Source organism: Salmo salar, chromosome 26, assembly GCF_965601325.2.
Source record: "Salmo salar chromosome 26, fSalSal1, whole genome shotgun sequence".
Lineage (NCBI taxonomy): Eukaryota > Metazoa > Chordata > Actinopteri > Salmoniformes > Salmonidae > Salmo > Salmo salar.
The window spans coordinates 13,715,870-13,735,693 of NC_138316.1; the positions used below are offsets into that span (position 1 = coordinate 13,715,870).

The 19,824-nt window shown below is 43.5% G+C and overlaps 1 protein-coding gene across 1 annotated transcript in view; it reads left to right on the top strand.

The window, feature by feature from the left end:
- Nucleotides 1–3,889: 3,889 nt before the first annotated feature.
- LOC106587290 (A disintegrin and metalloproteinase with thrombospondin motifs 18) overlaps nt 3,890–19,824 on the top strand; it is a 49,141-nt gene continuing 33,206 nt past the window's right edge. Inside the window, exons 1-7 of the mRNA XM_014175539.3 lie at nt 3,890–4,414; nt 4,535–4,613; nt 5,384–5,703; nt 17,976–18,243; nt 18,767–18,966; nt 19,181–19,264; nt 19,372–19,522. Of these exons, the coding sequence (XP_014031014.2) occupies nt 4,313–4,414; nt 4,535–4,613; nt 5,384–5,703; nt 17,976–18,243; nt 18,767–18,966; nt 19,181–19,264; nt 19,372–19,522 (1,204 nt within the window). The 5' untranslated portion in view covers nt 3,890–4,312. The remainder of the gene's footprint in view (nt 4,415–4,534; nt 4,614–5,383; nt 5,704–17,975; nt 18,244–18,766; nt 18,967–19,180; nt 19,265–19,371; nt 19,523–19,824) is intronic.

Genomic DNA, 19,824 nt, shown 5'->3' on the forward strand with positions numbered 1-19,824 from the left:
GGCTAGAGGGGTTTGGTCACATAAGCTCATGTAACTCAATATTGCTCAAATTTGGAATACAAGTAGTCAATTGTCTGCCCATACAGAAACAAACAATATTAGGATTTCTGAAATAATTGTGGAAATATAGACCTGTAAACACACAGATACAGTAGGTGGAAATACCAACTAGGAATATTTATTTATGAATGTGAATTACATTTTTTGGTAGCTGTTCAATAGACAACTTTCCAAGTCAAATGTGCTCTTATTCAGTGATGTATGGTCCTGCCTGACAAAAATACATACAGTTACACTTTTGTTGATGTTGTGGCTATTGTAATCGGCTCTAAGGAAAACAAGTGGGCTCAGACATTGAAATTACATTTTTTCCTTAAAGGATTTGGTATCTTTAGCCCCTAATCTTGCAATTAGGTCAGGGGGCCATCACAGATTATCATTATACTGTATTTTGCCTCAAATCCAATATGGCGTCCAAAATCCATTATGGCTGCCATAATAACATTTGATGGAGGTAAAATCACATGTAAATATAAAATGTGTAAATGAGAGGCCTTTTTCAGAAATGTGTACATTTTATTCTGAATCCAATATGCCCAACATGATTACACTCAAACACTTTCGCCTGCATGTTAGTAGCCCTTGTTCATTTTATATTGTGTTATTCTGTCTTTAAAATTGTTTCATAAGGTTCTTGGTATATCTAGGACTATGAGTGGCACTGCCATGCCTCTGTTGTGTTTGAATAGCCGAAGCCAACTAGTTTTTCAATGTGTGTTCATGCTTAATCTCAGCATATCAACAATGGGCAATTCCACACAATATAACAACAAGCCTTTCACAACACAAGCACACAGTAGCATAAGCAAGTTACAGGAAATAAACCATTATACAACAGTAGTGTATATGTACAGCCCTATTTTCCCCATTAAAGGTAAGTGTAGAAGGTTGATTCAAAGTCTTTGAGGTGACCAGGACATGAGTGTGTCCTCAAAGGGTGTGGAGACAAAGTAACCAGTGGTGGGTGTAGTTCTGGGGTCTGACCAGTAGCCAGTGGTGGGTGTAGTTCTGGGGCCTGGCCAGTAGCCAGTGGTGGGTGTAGTTCTGGGGCCTGGCCAGTAGCCAGTGGTGGGTGTAGTTCTGGGGCCTGACCAGTAGCCAGTGGTGGGTGTAGTTCTGGGGCCTGACCAGCTTGCACAGCTAACTGGTCATTCTGGGCAAGCTGAAGCAACAAGGGTAATATCCTTCATGTATGACTGGCAGGGTATTGGGGCTGTGGGGTGATCAGTTTCCATTTCTACAGTTAGCTAAAGGCATTCAGGAGATGCAGCTTGCATACCAAAGAGACCCATTGACTAACTGGAATGTTATCCTAGCCAGAATGATGCTGGGAATATTCCAGTAGTGGAATGGTTGGTTGTCTGGTTGTGAAGGAAAGTCTGTGAAAGGGCTGTCACAAACAGACTTGCCTTTAGATCTTTCCAATGCCTAATTGGCCTGTGGGTGGAGTTGTCTATGTTGAATGTGGCAAAAAAAATAGCACAGCTCCACACACATATACATTTGAAGATGATCCCTGAGCTTTGACAGAAAAGTAAAAAGGTTGCAGAGGATCAAGCATTGTACACAGAAGCCACTATCTCACAGTCAATCCCCAGCCACAATAAATAATCACATACAGCAAGTTTTACCTCTTGTTTACCATGGCATATGTCCTTATAGGGTTGTTGGAATTACTACACAGAACACCATATTGGATTTGGAATCAAACCTGGGGGGGCTAACCAATGTTCACTCAAATTTCTTTGGGCACTGAGCGCAAACTTTAACGTTGTTAATATTCTGTGCAACTTCGAGCAAGCATATTGGCTCCCAAGTGGCGCAGCGGTCTAAGGCACTGCATCGCAGTGCTTGAGGTGTCACTACAGACACCCTGGTTTGATTCCAGGCTGTATCACAACTGGCTGTGATTGGGAGTTCCATAGGGTGGTGCACAATTGGCCCAGTGTCGTCCGGGTTTGGCCAGTATAGGCCATCATTGTAAATAAGAATTTGTTCTTAACTGACTTGCCTAGTTAATAAAGGTTCAATTAAAAAATAAAATATATATATACTGTGAACACTGAGGCTGTACCTGCTTTAAGTTACAGTTATGGCTATTTGATCATAATGTAAGCCTACCAGAGTGGCCTACCATCAAAAACAATGGAGGAAATGCATCCCATAACATGGAAATAGCTGTTCTATCCTTCAGCCTACAGTAGCAGCAAACGTGTGGTGTTCAATGTAAGCCTACATTCCATGAGACTTTTGAAAAAAACATGCAGGGCTTGACATTAACCTGTTTATCAACTTGTCCTTCAGACAAGGAGGTGACTGGACATATTGTTGTGTTGTTTGATGCAAGAAACCACTTTACAAAATACAACTCATTATTATTCCCATAGCCTTATTACAGAGAATCAGACGAATTATGCTGCCCTCTGCCTATTGGCTACTTACCGTAGTTTATTGAAACCGGTCTCCAAATACACCACTGCACCATTAACACACACAAACAAATGCTCATTACCTGACTTACTTTTCAAAGAAATGTTCACGTTTTGTGCTCTTGTAGGAAGCAATCACTCCCCTGTTGCTGACTTCAAATGATCTATAACTGGGCCAATAACTCACTAATTAGCAAACAAAATGTGCGCAAGTGGCTACATGCAGCTCTTCCTTTGATCTCAAAACAAGCGCATGTACTCATGACCGCTCATTCTGTAAACAGTCCAGTTCAAAATTAACTTCACAGATGAAAAAAAAGTAGGCCTACTGCAGCTCTGATTGGTTATACCGCACTGGTCTGTGCAGATTACGGGCTGTGTCGTGCGTGTCACTGCAAATCGTGCGTGTCTGATGCGATCTGCCTTCAACAAAATCTCCTGCAGTTAGTATTGCATACTAAATCTTGCATAGTTCGTTTTGTTTCGGTATGTTGCATTGAAAGTGGCTAACATTGCGTTGATTCGATCACAATTTCTACAGTAAAGGGAACGTTGATATTGTTACCTAACAGGGGAAACTCTAGAAAATTGAGTGAAGTTCGATCTCGTGCTTCTCTGCATGGGTTGATAATGTTTTCTTCTGCGCGGCAGTCCGGGGGGAGCTGGGCGGCAGTCTTTAGAAGCGTAAATTGCCCCTAACATAATTTCAAGAGTAGGGGCTAAACAGGGCCGGTTTCAGGCATACACGACGTAAAAGGTCGTTTAGTATTGGCCACTAGCCTATACTCTTCTTGACAAAGGTGGGATAGTGACAAAGCCACTGACACATCCGCTAAATGAAAAAAACATACTAGGCTGCACGACTGAAAAACTAACCCCAAATGTGCAAAAAAGTATCCCTTTATGTTTACACGTAATTCACCAATTTGCGTGAATGACCTGTTGTAGAATATAAAAGGTTGCCTATAATAAGCCTATAATAACAAATAGTTCATTAATCTCTCTACTCTGGCCCTACATTTCATACAAAGGTCAGTCAGGTGGGCAATTTCTTATACAACTCCAGAAGTGGAATGAAAATCTGACCTTGAATTATAGGCTACACAGTTTACATCCAATCAAATACGTTCTGTATCTTCCTTGATGTGGAAAGTTGCATCGACCTGCAATATTCATTGAAGAGCTTTATATTCTTTCCCACTGGTTCAACGTCTTGCTTTGATTTACATTTGGTTAGTTGTCAACTATGGTCAATTCAACAAAAAAATGTGTGAAAAAAATACGGAATGTCCTGATGATGATGCCTTTTTGCAAATCCAATCAGTTTCCACATGATTCAACTTTATCACATAGATTTTTGGGGGGTTGAAATGACGTGGAAACAACGTTGATTTAACCTGTTTTTGCCCGGTGGGTTGTGCGGGGAGCACGAATTTGTTCAACTCAACACCGAGCCAAAGAGAGTTAAGAGTTTCCCTGCACAACAGTAGGCTACTCATCTCAGAGAAGATGATGCTCTTTGCTGATTGGCCCATCTCCGTTTCCACCCGCTGGTGCTACTTACGGTCTGCAGGAGCTGACTGTCACTGTTCACTGTAGAGAGCACAGTCAGCACTCAGGCGATTTGCTACCTGTTTCAGAAAGACGCACGAGTGCGCTTTACCTCTCCAGGCACAGCCAAATGGACCCGGCGGGCTAGACGTGATTACATGTAAAAGGCACCGAAAGAAATCAGCAATGTCTTACAGTTTCATTATCCGCTGCCACAGGTTATTACTTCTGTGTTTTCTGAGGAGGTAACAGAGGAGGTATTGCATGCCAACATGGATTGCCTTTTTCTTTTGATATGGACTTTGCCTATCCCACTTGTCAGCTGCACATCAGTGAAGATTTTATCCACTCTGTGGTTCTGGAACACATTGAAGGCAGGTGACAATTAACTGTATCATCAGATATACTTTTAAATTGCAGTAGGCTTGCCTGTTACAGTAGTACACTGTTGCGCTAGTTGTGCCATTAACTTGTTGCTACCTGTCGTTTTGCAGACGCTGCATATCTACTGCTCACATTCCATTTACTCTGTTTCGTCCACTTTTGCCAGTGACACCAGTGGACTGAATCATGGTTTGTATTTTGCACGGGCCGGTTGTTTACTTCTCTCCATAACTGATAAGACAATGGTTACTAACAGCATTGTAGTCTTCAGCAGTCTGTGACTTTTACAATCCTTCCGAATGAAACAAGAACAAAGCTACTGTTCAGAAAGAATAAAACGCATTACTTGTATATGTTGTGTCAGGTTTATCGATGAGTCACCAGGTAAAGCGCTCATGGTGCCTTGCGCGCATACTGCCTCTCGTCTTCTTGGCTGGTAAATTTAAGCCACGCGCGTTTTGCCGGTGAAGGAATTCCCTGCAGAAGCGGCAGTTTCCTCCTTGAGCAGCCGGCAACGGGGCGGGTAGAGTTTAGATGATTTACATTCTTTGATTTACCAATGAGAGTGGATGTGACTGTAAAAAACGATTTGGATTTGTTTCTGGGCGTTCCTATTAAGCCTACGTGGCGTCTGATACTCATCCTAACTGATGGGTGTCTTTGTGTTCTTATTGAGTAACTGTTTATTAGATTAATATAGCCTATGGTAGTGTAATAATGTTTACAACTTTTGGATCTGAAACTTGGTTTGATTATGAAAGGCCTGAATACACAAGCCAGTATGATATCAAAGACTCCCCTCATAAGTCACTTAAATATTATAACACTGTTTGATCAATTATATGTGATCAGTATAAATAGACTAGAGGGAGTTGAAATGTGTGCAAATGCTTTGTGCCAATAAGATGAACTTCTTGGATGTGGGTTTGGTGGTGACCTTCTCTGTGGTTCTCCCCCAGATTACATGTTTGTGACGCCAATTGAGGTGGATGCTCGGGGTGGGTATGTGTCCCACGATATGCTGCGGCGAGGTCGGAATAAGAGGTCCCTGCCGTCCATGGGGGGCCCTGTACACTACAGGATATCTGCCTTCGGGAGGGACATGCACCTGGACTTACAGCCTGCCATGGTAGTGGCAGAGGGCTTCACAGTACAGGTGCTGGGGACAGAGGGCATCACCACATTGGCACAGGAGCCAGCCCACCAGGACTGCTTGTATCAGGGATTTATACGCAACCTCACAGCTTCCTCTGCAGCCATATCTACATGTTCTGGCTTGGTAAGTGTCCCCTTGAGTCTTTAAACTTTATCCTGCGTCAGGAAACATACACCTGTTTTTTTTCTCGTGATTTAGATTTGTCACCTTTTGTCAAACCACCTTTATAATATGCAATGTAAGCAATGAAAGAGAAAAAGTGTGTGTGTGTGTTTCTGTGTGTGAGGAAGAGAGAGAGGGAGAGAGGGGTGTGTGTGTGGGAGTGAGAATGAGAGAGAGGGGGAGTGGGGAGAAGAAGGGAGGAGAGTGGAAAAGAGACAGTTCTGTTTTTTTTAAGTTGCTGGCCTTAGTGCCTCTCTCACTATTTTCTCCCTTAGGCGGACAAGCAGATCACATGTCCCACCCCGGACACTAGGCCTCCATAAAACATGCCTTTATTTTTGCCAATAGCCTCTACCTCCTTTGCTCCTTGCTCTTTTGTCCCTTGTTTGCCCTGCTTCCCCATCTCCGTTGTTCAGTGCAATTAAACCCAGGGTGAAGTTTCAGCCGCTTGGCTGGCAGTGCTAATCTTTGTATTGTTCTTTTCATTAGTAGTAGCTTCTCCACAATAAAACAGTAGTGACCCATTATTTTAAAACTGTGCAAGGACACAATGTCATTTGGGAGCAGATGCATTTGAATAGACTGGAAGGACTCTTTGATCTGTTTTCCTCCTCCCCAGTTTCCTTATTCTTTTTTTTCTTCCCAAGGATGACCTGAGGGCCATCAGAAATTCACTTAGTCTATCGTTTCTTAAAATGTGCTTCTACTTTTAGATTTCAGATGGAAGGGAGGGAGAGCCACATTAAAAGACCTACTTTTACAGTAGTACATTAAAACTGAAAAAAGGGGAAGAGAGAGAGAAATGCACAAGAAAGAAGGTCTGTCTGTTGCACTGAAAGAGGGCATAGCCTGGAGGAGTTTAACCCCACATGTCATCTCTCCTTCACGAGGAGCTTTGGATTAAGTACAAATGAGGACCCATTCATCCCCCTTGATCCTCAGCAGCTTCTTTTGCCTGGAAACAGAGGATAACTGGCAGTCTGTTTGGGTGAGAGCTTGATTTTTTGTGCAAGAAGAATGTTAATTCCGAGTTTGGAGTGGCGCTCCGAGGGAGGATGGTTGCTCTCTCTATGGGCCTATGGAGGCCCTCTTTGTGGTAGTGTAGGTCTCCACTGCTGGCACGCAGACAGACGGTCGGTCAGAGAAGCCCCAGCCTCCACAGTCCACCCACGCTGGTCCTCTTAACTACTGTTTGAGTGCATCATGCCCCAGCAGATGGAGGGGGATTCTGTTTTTAAATCAAGAACAGGCAGACTCTGTATTAAGACCGGGGATAGGGGATTTGCTTAGTAAATCCTGAATAATTTAACATGGTGTTTTTAATTACACTCCTCATGAGAAGGACATGTACTTCCTTTGTGAGTCGAAATTATTTTCTCTTTTTCTCTTTTCCGCTGACCTCAAATGACTTGAAGGCATCCGTTTAAAAAAACAACAACTAGTACAGCTATTGCTGGTTGCACACAGGAGTTCTCTGCCTGCATTCTCTGGTCCAGAGGTCACGGTGGTTGACCTCAGTCACTCCCTCTTTCAGGGTCACGCTGGTCTCAGTTCCTCTGTAGTGCAAGTTCAAAGCTGCTCTCCCATTCCTCTGTGAATGCAGGGAGAGATAAATTAGAGCTCCGCTGTCCTCGCCAGGTCATCGCTCCGTACACTGGGTGACAGAGCCAGCCCTTCCTCACAAGGACCAGTCCCCAAGAGCTGAACCGAACTCAACAAGAACTGTTCCAGCCCATTACCAGTAGGCTTGGATGCACTCTCTGAGACCTTCATTAATATGTCATTTATTATCTTATTGGACGGCGGGATCATTGGTGTGTGGGCCAGCTATATTGTTTGGCTGTTGAGCCATTAGATTGCCCCTTCAGCGGATTCCGGTTCTCTGGCTAAGCGTGTCCGACCATGACAAACTCGACCATGACCTTTCCCAAGCCCCCTCTTCCACGTCAGGGTGCGTGTCTCTCTAGTCTATACAGTTACAGCCACACCTTTGAAGGTTTTAAGTGTTAGCTGAGAAAACGATGAAACGCGCCTCTGATAAGACTTCAAGTTCATCTAGGGGGCATATTTTATGTGGTTGAAATAGTCTGCTTGCATAAAAGTGTCAACGATAACACGTTACGCACGCATTCACATTTTCTCAGGAGATGCTGAAAGAAAGAAATCATATTTCTCCACTCCTGTTCCGAGACAAAATTGACATTTGTTGTATAATTTTACTGCAAGAAATGCATAATTCTGCAAGAGTTAATATTATATTACTTTACATGTGAGAGGTTATAGGCCTGCAGTCAGTGTCCAGATTTCAGTCACTATTCCATTTAACCCTAATGAACTTCAATCAGGAATATTCTGTTTATTTACAGATACAGAGATACTCGCGAACGGGATATCAACGGTTCATGTAAACAGCTTATCCCGAGTAAGACCGAAAGCGGGATATGAGCTACCATCCGGAATACTGTGCGCATGTAAACGTGGTCTCTGTCAGACATCTCTCCTTTCAGTGTTTCCTGTGGTATTAAAGCAGGTCACGCTCTCTTAGGTAACCACATATATTCTGAGAACTCGTTTTTGTTGTTCTTCTTTATTTTATAAAAGAGGCTGGGAGGGTTAGGTGTATTCATTTCCCACAACCCCTGTAGAGTTTGGTGACCGGTTCTAATTAGGGAGGTAATTGAGTCTGTTTTGATGTGTTCTAGGGGTCTTTTTAATGATCCCCATGTACTAGGGGATGAGTGTGAAAACAAACCTCCCCTTTTCCTTTTCTTTCTCTCGTTCCCCTGCTTGTTGCTCGCAGACACCTCAAAGGAGGTTGTTTATTTTGCTCGGGGCCTTATTGCAGGGACAGTTGTGATGTCCTTTAACAATGATCTGAGGAAAGGAAACACGTCAGCAGACATGCACATTTGACCTTCTCAACAAGGTGTAAGTCGTAGGATGTTCCACTGTGTGAAAAAAAAGACACTCATTCTCTTCCGGTGGTGTGGTATTGGTCATGTAACCGGTTTAGTGGGATTATTTTTTATCAGAATTATAGTCGTACATATATTACTAAACATGAGTTATAGGTGATGTAGTGGCCATAAATGATTGTTCTGGAGTGAACTTTTCTCTGGAGAGTATCATATTTAAATGCTGTGCACAGGCCTGAAATAAACAAGATGGCTGATGATCAGTTCTTTCTCAGCACCTCATATGACCTACTGTAAACCACAACTCTCTCTGCTCAGTGTCCCATGGGCGCCATCTCCCCACAATGGGCTCCATATGGATGCAGGGCATACAGGGTGTAGGGCTGAGTCTGACACATGATGAGGAATTCTCAGGTAAGACTTTGGGCATTTGTACTTGTCCATTTTCATAAGAGGACCGGACCAATTGGAACGTCTGTTGGAACTCTGTAGTTACTATGGCTCCCTAGTCCCACTCATAACTCATAGGCTGTTATGCCACATACGATGTGAGCCGGTCATGTTGTGAGCACTGCAGAGGGAGATTCCCTGGTGGTCTCCGTGGTGACAGTGATGTAGTGCCCACCGCTAGATGCCAGTAGGCGAGGGAGCCAGGCCCTCGCCATTCTGCTCTTGTCACAGGCATTGTGCTCGGGTTTCTCACACAAGACGAATGAGGAGCGCCGAAGTGGTCGTCACTTCACAAAGCAGAATCCATACATATTCCTCGACCCGTCTGTGTCAGCACAATAGATGCAGTACCCCCTTTGTTAGGCAATATGTTATTTTCCGACAACGGTTCTGGCATGTCGTCAAATGAGGATAACGTTTTGACCTGTATGGCTGCTTTAGTGAACAATTTTTCTCTGTGTATAAGACGTGCACAAACATGGTTGCAGAACAAATCAAATCAACATTTATTGGTTGCAGATTTTGCAGATGTTATCACAGGTGCAGCTAAATGCTGGTGTTTCTAGCTCCAACAGTGCAGCAATACGTAACAATACAAAATAATACACACATAATCCCACACATAAAGTAAAAATAAAGAAATTAAGAAATGTCGTAACGAATCCAATTAACAACCCAAATAGCAATGTAACAGTAATCCAAATGCAACCTATACGTATCTACACTGGATTAATTTACACAAGGAATATTCTAGGAATGATATGTACAGCAGTAGATATATTAGAGTGAGCTATGTCAAGAATCCAGTATATAAATAAATATGCGGTGTGCATAAACAGTGTAACTAAAATGCAATGTACAGTAGTAGAAATATTAGTATGAGCTATGTCGAGAATACAGTATTTAAATACACAGTACACAACCCCATAGCAAAATGGATAGAATTGCAGGAAATTAGCTTCCTGAGTCTGGAATATAAATGATACATATGTATGTGAATGGTGAGTATAGACAGTATGGACAGTATGTGAATAGAAAAGGTGTGTATAGCAGTAGATTTTTTATTTATTGAACCTTTATTTTATCAGGGAGTCATACTGAGACCAAGGTCTATTTTACAGATGAGCCTTGAATTACAGAAATGGCAGAAAGTACACACATCAAAATATGAATACAAAATTCAAGTAGAAAGAAAAGCACAGTCATAAAAAACAAACACATTCATCAATAAGAAGGTCCTCAATCAGCTATATAGGATGAGCCATGTCTAGAATACAGTATATACATATAAAGTGGGTAAAACAGTATGTAAATATGATTAAAGTGACTGGTGTTCAATGACTGTACATAGGGCAAAAGTCTCTAAGGTGAAGGGTAGAATACTGGATGGTAGCCGGCTAGTGACCGTGTCCAAGGTTCAGGGCAGAGTACTGGAAGCAATGGAAACAGTAAAGATGTTAGCTTAAATTGAACACAGAACCATATACAGTATATCCCATATTTACTTCAATGTCTCTTTTCCCCTCATATCCTCTCCTTCTCTCTATTTCTGACCTCTGGTGAGTTTGGGAGGGACTGAGTGCCTGAAATAGTGGACTTCCCAATTTGGCCACCTGCAGAGTCATCATCCACTGTCAGAGGAAGTTGCTTCGTCGCAACTGGGCTGACAGGAAAATGAGGTGAACCTTGCCCATTCCATTCAGCTGATAAGGGGGCTGTATAACATCATTAGCCATGGCGTTTCCAGGCCCACCTGTGCTTTATTTGGAGAACAAGAGCTGCTCAGTGGGTGTCTATGCTCTTTAAAGGCAATTAGTGACGCCACACACTCTGTGGAAGGCTCTAGGCTAACGCTGAGGGAAACTCAAATCATTATTGGCCAGGTCGAATGATAGACATGGAGACATAGGCCGCTCACACAGACGAGGGCTGTATTTTGGACTGATAATGGCCTGTATCCTTTTACCATAGCTGACAGACACTGAGTGATGTGGATGCTCTGGTCTGCATTCGCCGACCCTGTTGTCACATGTAACGTTGAGCTGGAGTACAGATGTGTTTTAGAGCTTTATAATCACTGGCTTTGGGTTTCTCACACATCTCTCCCAGTCAACAGCATGTAAGCACTTACTAATTTAAAAATATAATGTCATGGTTGGGAGCCTTAAAAGCAGCTACAGTTTACACAAAGACAAGCTAATTACGTTTTCCCCCGCAACAGATCCTAAGGAACAAGCTGTAAATTGTGACCCGCACTTACACTGAAGACATGCATGGTCGAAATGTGTAAGGTTACAGTATGTAGTCACAGGCCTCAGAAAACCACATGAAAGCAAAAGCAAAGTCATGTTGTAATAGCTTCCATAGGAAAGTCCTCTGAGACCATTGGTGTATTAGCTAATTCCCAACATGTAGACTGTTGGGTTCGGAAAACTGTCTACTCAGAGTAACCATGTGCATTTTATGCTGTAAACTGAGAATGGAGGTGGGGGGGGGGGGGAGTCAGTCGTCTGATGTCTGCAGGTCTGAGGAGAAATAGACTGGTGTTTAAGAGAGGACATCTCCCTCTAATCTGTGTAACTCTTACAAGTGTACATTTAAGGAAATCACTAGAGGTCTGCCACATCAATATTACTTGAAGTCTGAGGACCTGGTGTCTCTTTACTCCCTGTGAAATTCCATACATCTCAAGTACCTTTCAGATGATATATGTTGTCATGAATAACATCCATTTAACAGCATGTTACTATACATAGCAAGACATGTATTAAATGTAATGCCAGATAGACGTTACTATCGGTATCTGCTTTTTCTGATATTTCATGGCTACTACTATGCTTATGTTTTCTTTGCATGTTGTCCCTCCAGTGTTCTACTTTTACATTTCATCTGGCAGTTCTTCTAGTCTTCTCAGGACTCTCACAGACATACAGTTCAGGCAGAACAAGAAGAGAGACGCACCACATCCCGACAGATGGAATCAATTTCCTCCCATTATCAAGCATAGGCACCTCCATCTGCTAACTGCTGGAAGATGTTGCTAGATATTTTACAGTAACGTTTGGTATGTTTCTGAGACAAATGGAATACATGTGTGATAATTGAGTGTGAGGTGGTGTGGGGGGTTGGCAGACAATGGGAAGCGCTAGCTAGCTAACAGTGGATTTCCTCCAGGGTGTTGGTTAACGTTTGTTGTGGGTTAAAGAGATTCCAGGCTAATATGCTAATAGATTTACACAGATAGAGGTTGGAACCTGGAAGAGGTTCTTTGTCTCCTCCATCTTTGTCTCTTTTACAGTTTCAGTCTGTGTGAGTAATTCGGTCGCTGTCAGATTTGTTAATGCTACAGGCTTCGTTCAGGGTAGCTTTACAAAACATATGCAAATGTTAAAAATGGGCTCATCTGGGGTGAGGTACTACTGTCACCACTGCAAAAATGAGCAGGAAAGATATATCTTTATTGATGTAATGCATAGCAGAGATTTATACAAATAGCATCCATATATCCATGCGTAGGCCTATATTGCTTGACAGTTTGCTGAGAGTTAGTTGGTGAGATCCCTAAACTCGTCAGTTCAAAGGGCTGGAGCAGTCACCAGGCTGCCAGATCTTTACAATGCAGTGGAAAAGTGTAATGAAATGACAGTGCGGGTTACTCTCAAGTCTTGTGGCTATTAAGTAAGTGGAATGGTTTCTAAGTCCAGAATAGCATTGTGTACCCTCCCCAAGTTTGTCAGTGTCTCCCTGCTCTCTGTCCTCACGCTGTCTACTCCTAGATTACGGCCTGCGTCGGGGGCTAGCTAGGGCTGGTTCATAAGGAGGGGTCCTGGCTGTTCTGGCTGACCAGCTGTGATGAAGACATGTTGTACTGTTATTCTCTCTCTGTCTGGACACAGTGTAAGGCCTGTGGGGCTCTGCCGAGGTCACGTTAGAGAAAAGAGGAGGAAAATGTGACACAGGAAGGCAAGGCACACAAGGTACCCTGTGGCTCGGCCAAAATAGACGTCACTGCATTTAGTGTAAACTCCCTTTTGATTGAAACCCATCAGTCGGAAAGAGAAATCACTCTGCCTCAACAAAGCACCGGAGCAACACAGAGAACGAGGCTGACAGACATCGACGGACGCCCGACGCCATTACTGCCCATTGCTATCATGGGAGAAACAGAACCAAATTTGACAAGAGCCTTTTGATCCTCATCGGGGGAGGAATGAGCGATACGAGGTGGTTTGGTGGTTCCGTCAGGTCCTGGGAGAAGAGAGATGGATGGGGTTATGGTGGACTTGGCCTCCCCAGAGTGCCCCTGTTGTACCCCTGTCCTGTCCCAGGAGGTGGGAGTCTGGGAGCGGATGCCTGTGCATGGTGGCAGTCTGCCATGGCCCGCCACTGTTTTCACAACAAGAGCTTCTGCGTGGCTCCCCCTTTGTGCGCCTATGTTTACTTTGCCACCTGCTAGTCTGGGGAAATGTGGATCAGGAGGGTGAAGGGGGAGGTGGGTGTCACACATAGAAAATGGACAGGGGTCATGGGGGTGTGAGGGGTGTGGATGACAATGCACAGCTATTTGGGCTGGATTTGGAGAGTAGGAGGTGAGATTAGATGGCATTCCATGGCCAGACAGAATGTGTGAGGTTCAGCACTCTAGTGATCGATCTCAGACATGGTCAGAGAGTGGAATGAACTGCTTAACGTGGTCATCAAATGGGAGAAAGGACAGAGGTTTGGTGAAACCAAACAAAAACAAACAAATTACCAGGTAATACATAATAATATAGTAGTGCTGACCAAAAGAAAATACATATTTTTTTCTCTAGTCTGCCAATGCTCATAGAGTCCATTTCACCATTATTCCTCTGTTTGTAACTCACTGTGGATGAGGCCAAGTGGATACACACCACTGTCTAACGCTGTCTAACCCTGCTGACATGAACATCCACAGCAGTGAACGGATGGTCTGTCAGAGGCCAGGGTGTTTATCAGCCTGTCTGTCTGTCTGGTAGCTCTGCCAGGCGGAATAAACCAAACCACTGCTTCTTCATTCTACAGCAACACGACACATTTCACGGACTGAGATAAATGCACGCTCAGCTAGCACAGCACAGCGAACTCTTCCAGAACGTCTTGGATGCGGTCGTTGCTGCCAGATTAATGTTAACTCTGTTCTTGTCTTATATTGCAAACCTTAAGCTGGAGGGCTGTTGCAAATGCATTACAAATGCTCAACTATAACTAACCAAAACTACACTGAACAAAAATATAAATGCATCATGTAAAGTGTTGGTCCCATGTTTCATGAGCTGAAATAAAAGATCCCAGAAATGTTCCATATGCACAAAAAGCTTATTTTTTCTCAAATGTTCTGCCCAAATATGTAAAGATCCCTGTTAGTGAGCATTTATCCTTTGCCAAGATAATCCATCCACCTGACAGGTGTGGAATATCAAGAAGCTGATTATTAAACAGTATGATCATTACACAGGTGCACCTGTGCTGGGGACAAAAATGCCACTCTAAAATGTGCAGTTTTTTCACATAACACAATGCCACAGATGTCTCAAGTTTTGAGGGAGTGTGCATTTGGCATGCTGACTGCAGGAATGTCCACCAGAGCTGTTGCCAGATCATTTAATGTTAATTTCTCTACCATAATCCACCTCCAACGGCATTTTAGAGAATTTTTTCAGTATGTCCAACCGGCTTCATAACCGCAGACCACATGTATGGAGTCGTGTGGACTAGCGGTTTGATGATGTCAACATTGTGAACAGAGTGCCCCATGGTGGCGGTGGGGTAATGGTATGGGTAGGCATAACGAACACAATTGTATTTTACTGATGTCAATTTGAATGCACAGAGATACTGTGACGAGATCTTGAGGCCCATTGTAATCCCATTCATCTGCCACCATCGCCTCATATTTCAGCATGGTAATGCACAGCCCCATGTTACAAGGATCTGTACACAACTCCTGGAAGCTGAAAATGTCCCAGTTCTTCCATGGCCTGCATACTCACCAGACATGTCACCCATTGAGCATGTTTGGGATGCTCTGGACAGTGTGTTCCAGTTCATGCCAATATCCAGAAACTTTGCACAGCCATTGAATAGGAGTGGGACAACACCCCACAGGCCACAATCAACAGCCTGATCAACTCTATGTGAAAGAGATGTGTCACGCTGCATGAGGCAAATGGTGGTCACACCAGATACTTACTGGTTTTCTGAACCGCTCCTCTACCTTTTTTTTAAGGTATCTGTCACCAACAGATGTACTGTATATCTGTATTCCCAGTCATGTGAAATCCATAGATTAGCTAATTAGGGCCTAATACATGTATTTAAATTGACTGATTTCCTTACATGAACTGTAACTCAGTAAGATCTTTGAAATTGTTGCATGTTGCGTTTATATTTATTTTGAGTATAAATTAAACTGTCAGCCTGTGGTGATGTTTGAAATAATATTTTACACCTCCATATAATGTAATGGTATAAATAAGGATTCTACAGTTGTATTGTATGTATTATAAATGTTTTATTAATTGGAAAGTGTTCTGTATCAATATGTCAAACTTTCAAAGATGAATCATATTGCTATGGATTGCCAAATGTAAGACTTGGTGCTGAGGCAGTTGCACATGGCCCATAGACAGAAAGCTGACTAGTGAGTAAGTGAAATGCATTCTCAGAGGTGTTACAGTAGCTTGTTGCCTTATGTTCTGTGATTGACCTTTGCCTAATTTATGAAACAATATTTTCACTTTTGACTTGAACATCAACCCCTCTCGCCACCTCCCTATTGCTCCATGTAATCATCAAACTGCACGCACACACACACACACACACACACACACACACACACACACACACACACACACACACACACACACACACACACACACACACACACACACACACACACACACACACACACACACACACACCACAGGGAACGAAGGGTGTTGAAGAAAAGCCTAGGTATCTGCCTCGGAGGATGACAAAGAGCCAATTTTGGATCTTTTCAATCAGTGGTTGTCTTGCTGACAGGGTTCCATAGAGAGGCTATCTCATACATCGTAGCCCTCCTCTAACATCTGAAGGGAAAGTGAATACCGCTGTGTTTCAGCTCTTTTCGCTAATCAAATTGATTCAGTCCCCTCCAGTGCTAGCCCCGATAACAGGACCATGCTGATGTTGAAGATTAATGGCCTCCCGCCTTAATGTGTTTTTACAGGCAGTCTCCAAGAGGTTGTCTCAACACTTTATTCCTTTCTTCGGAGTGTATTGGAATCCTTTACATGAAAAGCTGGTTAATTAAAGAGCAGTTTTTGGCAGAGGTCTGTTCAAAGGGACTTTTTTTTTGAGTTGTTGTTTCTGTTGACCTGCAAGCATTTTAAACACTACTAGTTAGCAACCTTTTACCAGTTACACTCTGACTGCACTATCATATATAAAGCTCTTGCATCATGCTACTAAAGTAATCCTTCTAACCCCCCCTTAAAAGATTTAGATGCACTATTGTAAAGTGGTTGTTCCACTGGATATTATAAGGTGAATGCACCAATTTGTAAGTCGCTCTGGATAAGAGCGTCTGCTAAATGACTTAAATGTAAATGTACTTTATATATTTTTTCACTGTATCTGACTGCTGTATCCATGGCGACTGCCAGTACTTAGGTTGTGCACAGCAGTTTTTCTACGGCCGTATTTGAGAGGTAAACTACACTGTAACTGAAGACTGTAATTTATACAGTAAATTATCAACAGTAGAATGGTACTGTTCCTAGAATACTAGGGCCGGTATCGCAATACTGGTTATTATCGTGACGAAGGAAACAAAACACAAAGCATACTTAACTTCTTTAGGAAAACTGCGCTAATGTTGGAAACAAACACCATTATGTTGTCATTCAGAGTCGCATGTATTTATTTTCCAAGCTATAGCCCACAATATTTTACTTACAGCAGGTTTTTAAAGGACCGAAAAGTTTGGTCTGCTTCATGTTTTCACTTTTGGGTACCGTATCATTGGAACGCCAAAAACATTTTGGGTGCATAGAATTGTTGTTTATGGCTCATTAACATGTTTTGAGGCGTGCCTTGTTTAGAGGCTCTATTTGTTGTGATCTAAAACACCAAATATGCATAAATATGTTGTAATGTGTAAACACTTTGCCTAGCCACCAACCTGCTTTTACCAATTCCTTGTAATTATAGTAAAATACTGTGAAATACAAACTCCTCCCCTCAATGAATTAAATGTATCCATTCATTCATTCTGACTACGGTAGCATTGACTTTTGTACAGTATAATACAGTCAATTCTACAGTATTGTACTGTGTGTAATTACACAGTACTTTCTTTGATACCGTATTTATATTACAGTAGGTGTACTGTAATATGAAATACATCATTTTACTTGCCACTGAGCTGCCTGTAAGTTACTGTCAAATTCACAGCAACCCCTTTACAGTGTAAGAGTTGGTTCTAGATTGTCTCAGAACCCACTACCCTTCTGGGTTAGGAATCCTGTGTTGAGGAGCAGCTGCCCCAGACTACCTCTGATATCCTGTGATATCATCCTGACAGACAGTAAGTCACATTCCTGTGGGAGCCTGACCTATGGAGACACCACCTTGTCCCAGGATTTCTTGTGTCTGTGTCTGGTTTGACATGACTCCTCTCCATTTTTATGTCCCTTTAGACCTTATCTAAAAACTGCTGACAGACCTCTTACTTACGCCATTCCTTAACACATGACAATCTACCTGACTTATTACTGATCCGACGCTCGTCTTCCTTCCACCATGATGACTGTTTAATGTTGATGAATACATCTAAGGCCCAGGGATATCTGTGCTCTTCAGTCAGGTCTGATCCGGATGTCTGATGATGAGTACTTCATCGCCCCCTTGCCCCAGCACCTAGCTGCAGAGCACGACTACAGCTCCCCGAGTGGACACCACCCGCACGTGGTCTACAAACGCTCGGCTGAACACAAAGTCCACGGTGGCCAGAGGTCTATCCACAGCTCCCAACCTGACAACCCATATCTACAGCGCCATCACCAGCATCACCACGACTACCAGCACGGGAAGCTGCAGAGACAACACTTCTGTGGACGCCGCAAGCAATGTATGTAAGGGAACTTCCTTATTATTATGACTGCCTTTGATCCGCTCACATGAGAAAAACACATTACAGTCACGTGGGACTGTGTGTTCAGGACAGTGGTAGTAAAGATGGTAGAGAGACATGCTTTGTAGTTTTATCACAGGAACAGAACGATAACAGTACAATGACAAATAAAAAATGAAGGTCAAAATGTCAAAATGTTCCACTACTGATTGTTTATGATGTAATAGTATATGATGTGTTTTGAAAGAAATAGTGCTAAGATAGTGTAGGGGTATAAAGTAGCTGGCCTTTATTGAAATGAATACTCAGAAGCAGCATGAGGAGTGAATGACTTTGAATACTTCCTGCTCTTTCAACGCTCTGCCGGCCCCGTGCTCTTATCAGGGAAAGGTCCAGGAAAAAGGAGGCGCTGTCATTTGAGCTCCTTTCCAAAGCATTTCTCCCCCTGTCTCCTCTTTCTCTCTCTTCATATCTCTATCCCTCCCTACCTGCCCTCTATCTGTCTACCATATCTCTGCAGACACTCCCAAGCCCCCTGCTGAGGATCGTCTCGTCATGCCTGATGAGTTTGAGCTCCCAGGCAGGGGGAAGCGATCGCCCATCACGTCTAACAAGGTGGGGACCCTGAATGTGGAAACTCTGGTGGTGGCAGACAGGAAGATGCTGGAGAAACACGGCAGAGAGAACGTCACCACCTACGTCCTCACTGTTATGAACATGGTGAGCAGGGGAGGGACACCAGTCAGTCAGTCAGTCATCAGTCATGTAACATATCCCAAAGTAGATTCTATCCTCAAGCAAAACCCTGGCCTAATGCTTGACAAGCAAAGAAAGTCACGATTTATGTATTTACATCACACAAAATGTTAAGCAACGATTCATTTTAACCGAAATGTTAATCTACAACTGGCAATCTGGGTTGGTTTCGTTTCAGGTTTCCAGCCTTTTCAAAGACGGCACCATCGGAACTGATATCAACATTGTGGTGGTCAGCCTACTTCTTCTAGAGCAAGATCCAGTGAGTCACATTGATCTGAGTGCTTGACAATAAAATCACCAGTCTCCCCAACGTCATGAATTCTCCAGTCTCCCCTTCTGATCTCTTCCTCTCTGTCTCCTTCCCAGCTCGGCCTGTCCATCAACCACCACGCTGACCAGTCTCTCAACAGTTTCTGCCAGTGGCAGTCGGGCCTGATCGGTAAGCGCCACGACCATGCCGTGCTCCTCACCGGCCTGGACATCTGCTCTTGGAAGAACGAGCCCTGTGACACCCTGGGTAAGAAGGGGGGGGGGGGGGTGTTAGGGGCGGGGGGGAAGTAGGTCAGCCAGAGCTCCTGAGGGGACTGTTGGAGATTAGAGCCCTTAGTCATGGTGCTGCTGGGGGATTAGACAGCACCAGAGATCATGGGGTCACTTCCAGGGTGGGCGGGATCCTGCATGCTCTGCCTGGACTCCCTCCGGCAGGGGATTTCACCTGCACTAAATACACCCTTGTCAAAACTCACTCACACACACTTACACACAAGTATGGCCATGCATACATGCACGCACTCACGCGCACACACATCTTACACCCAT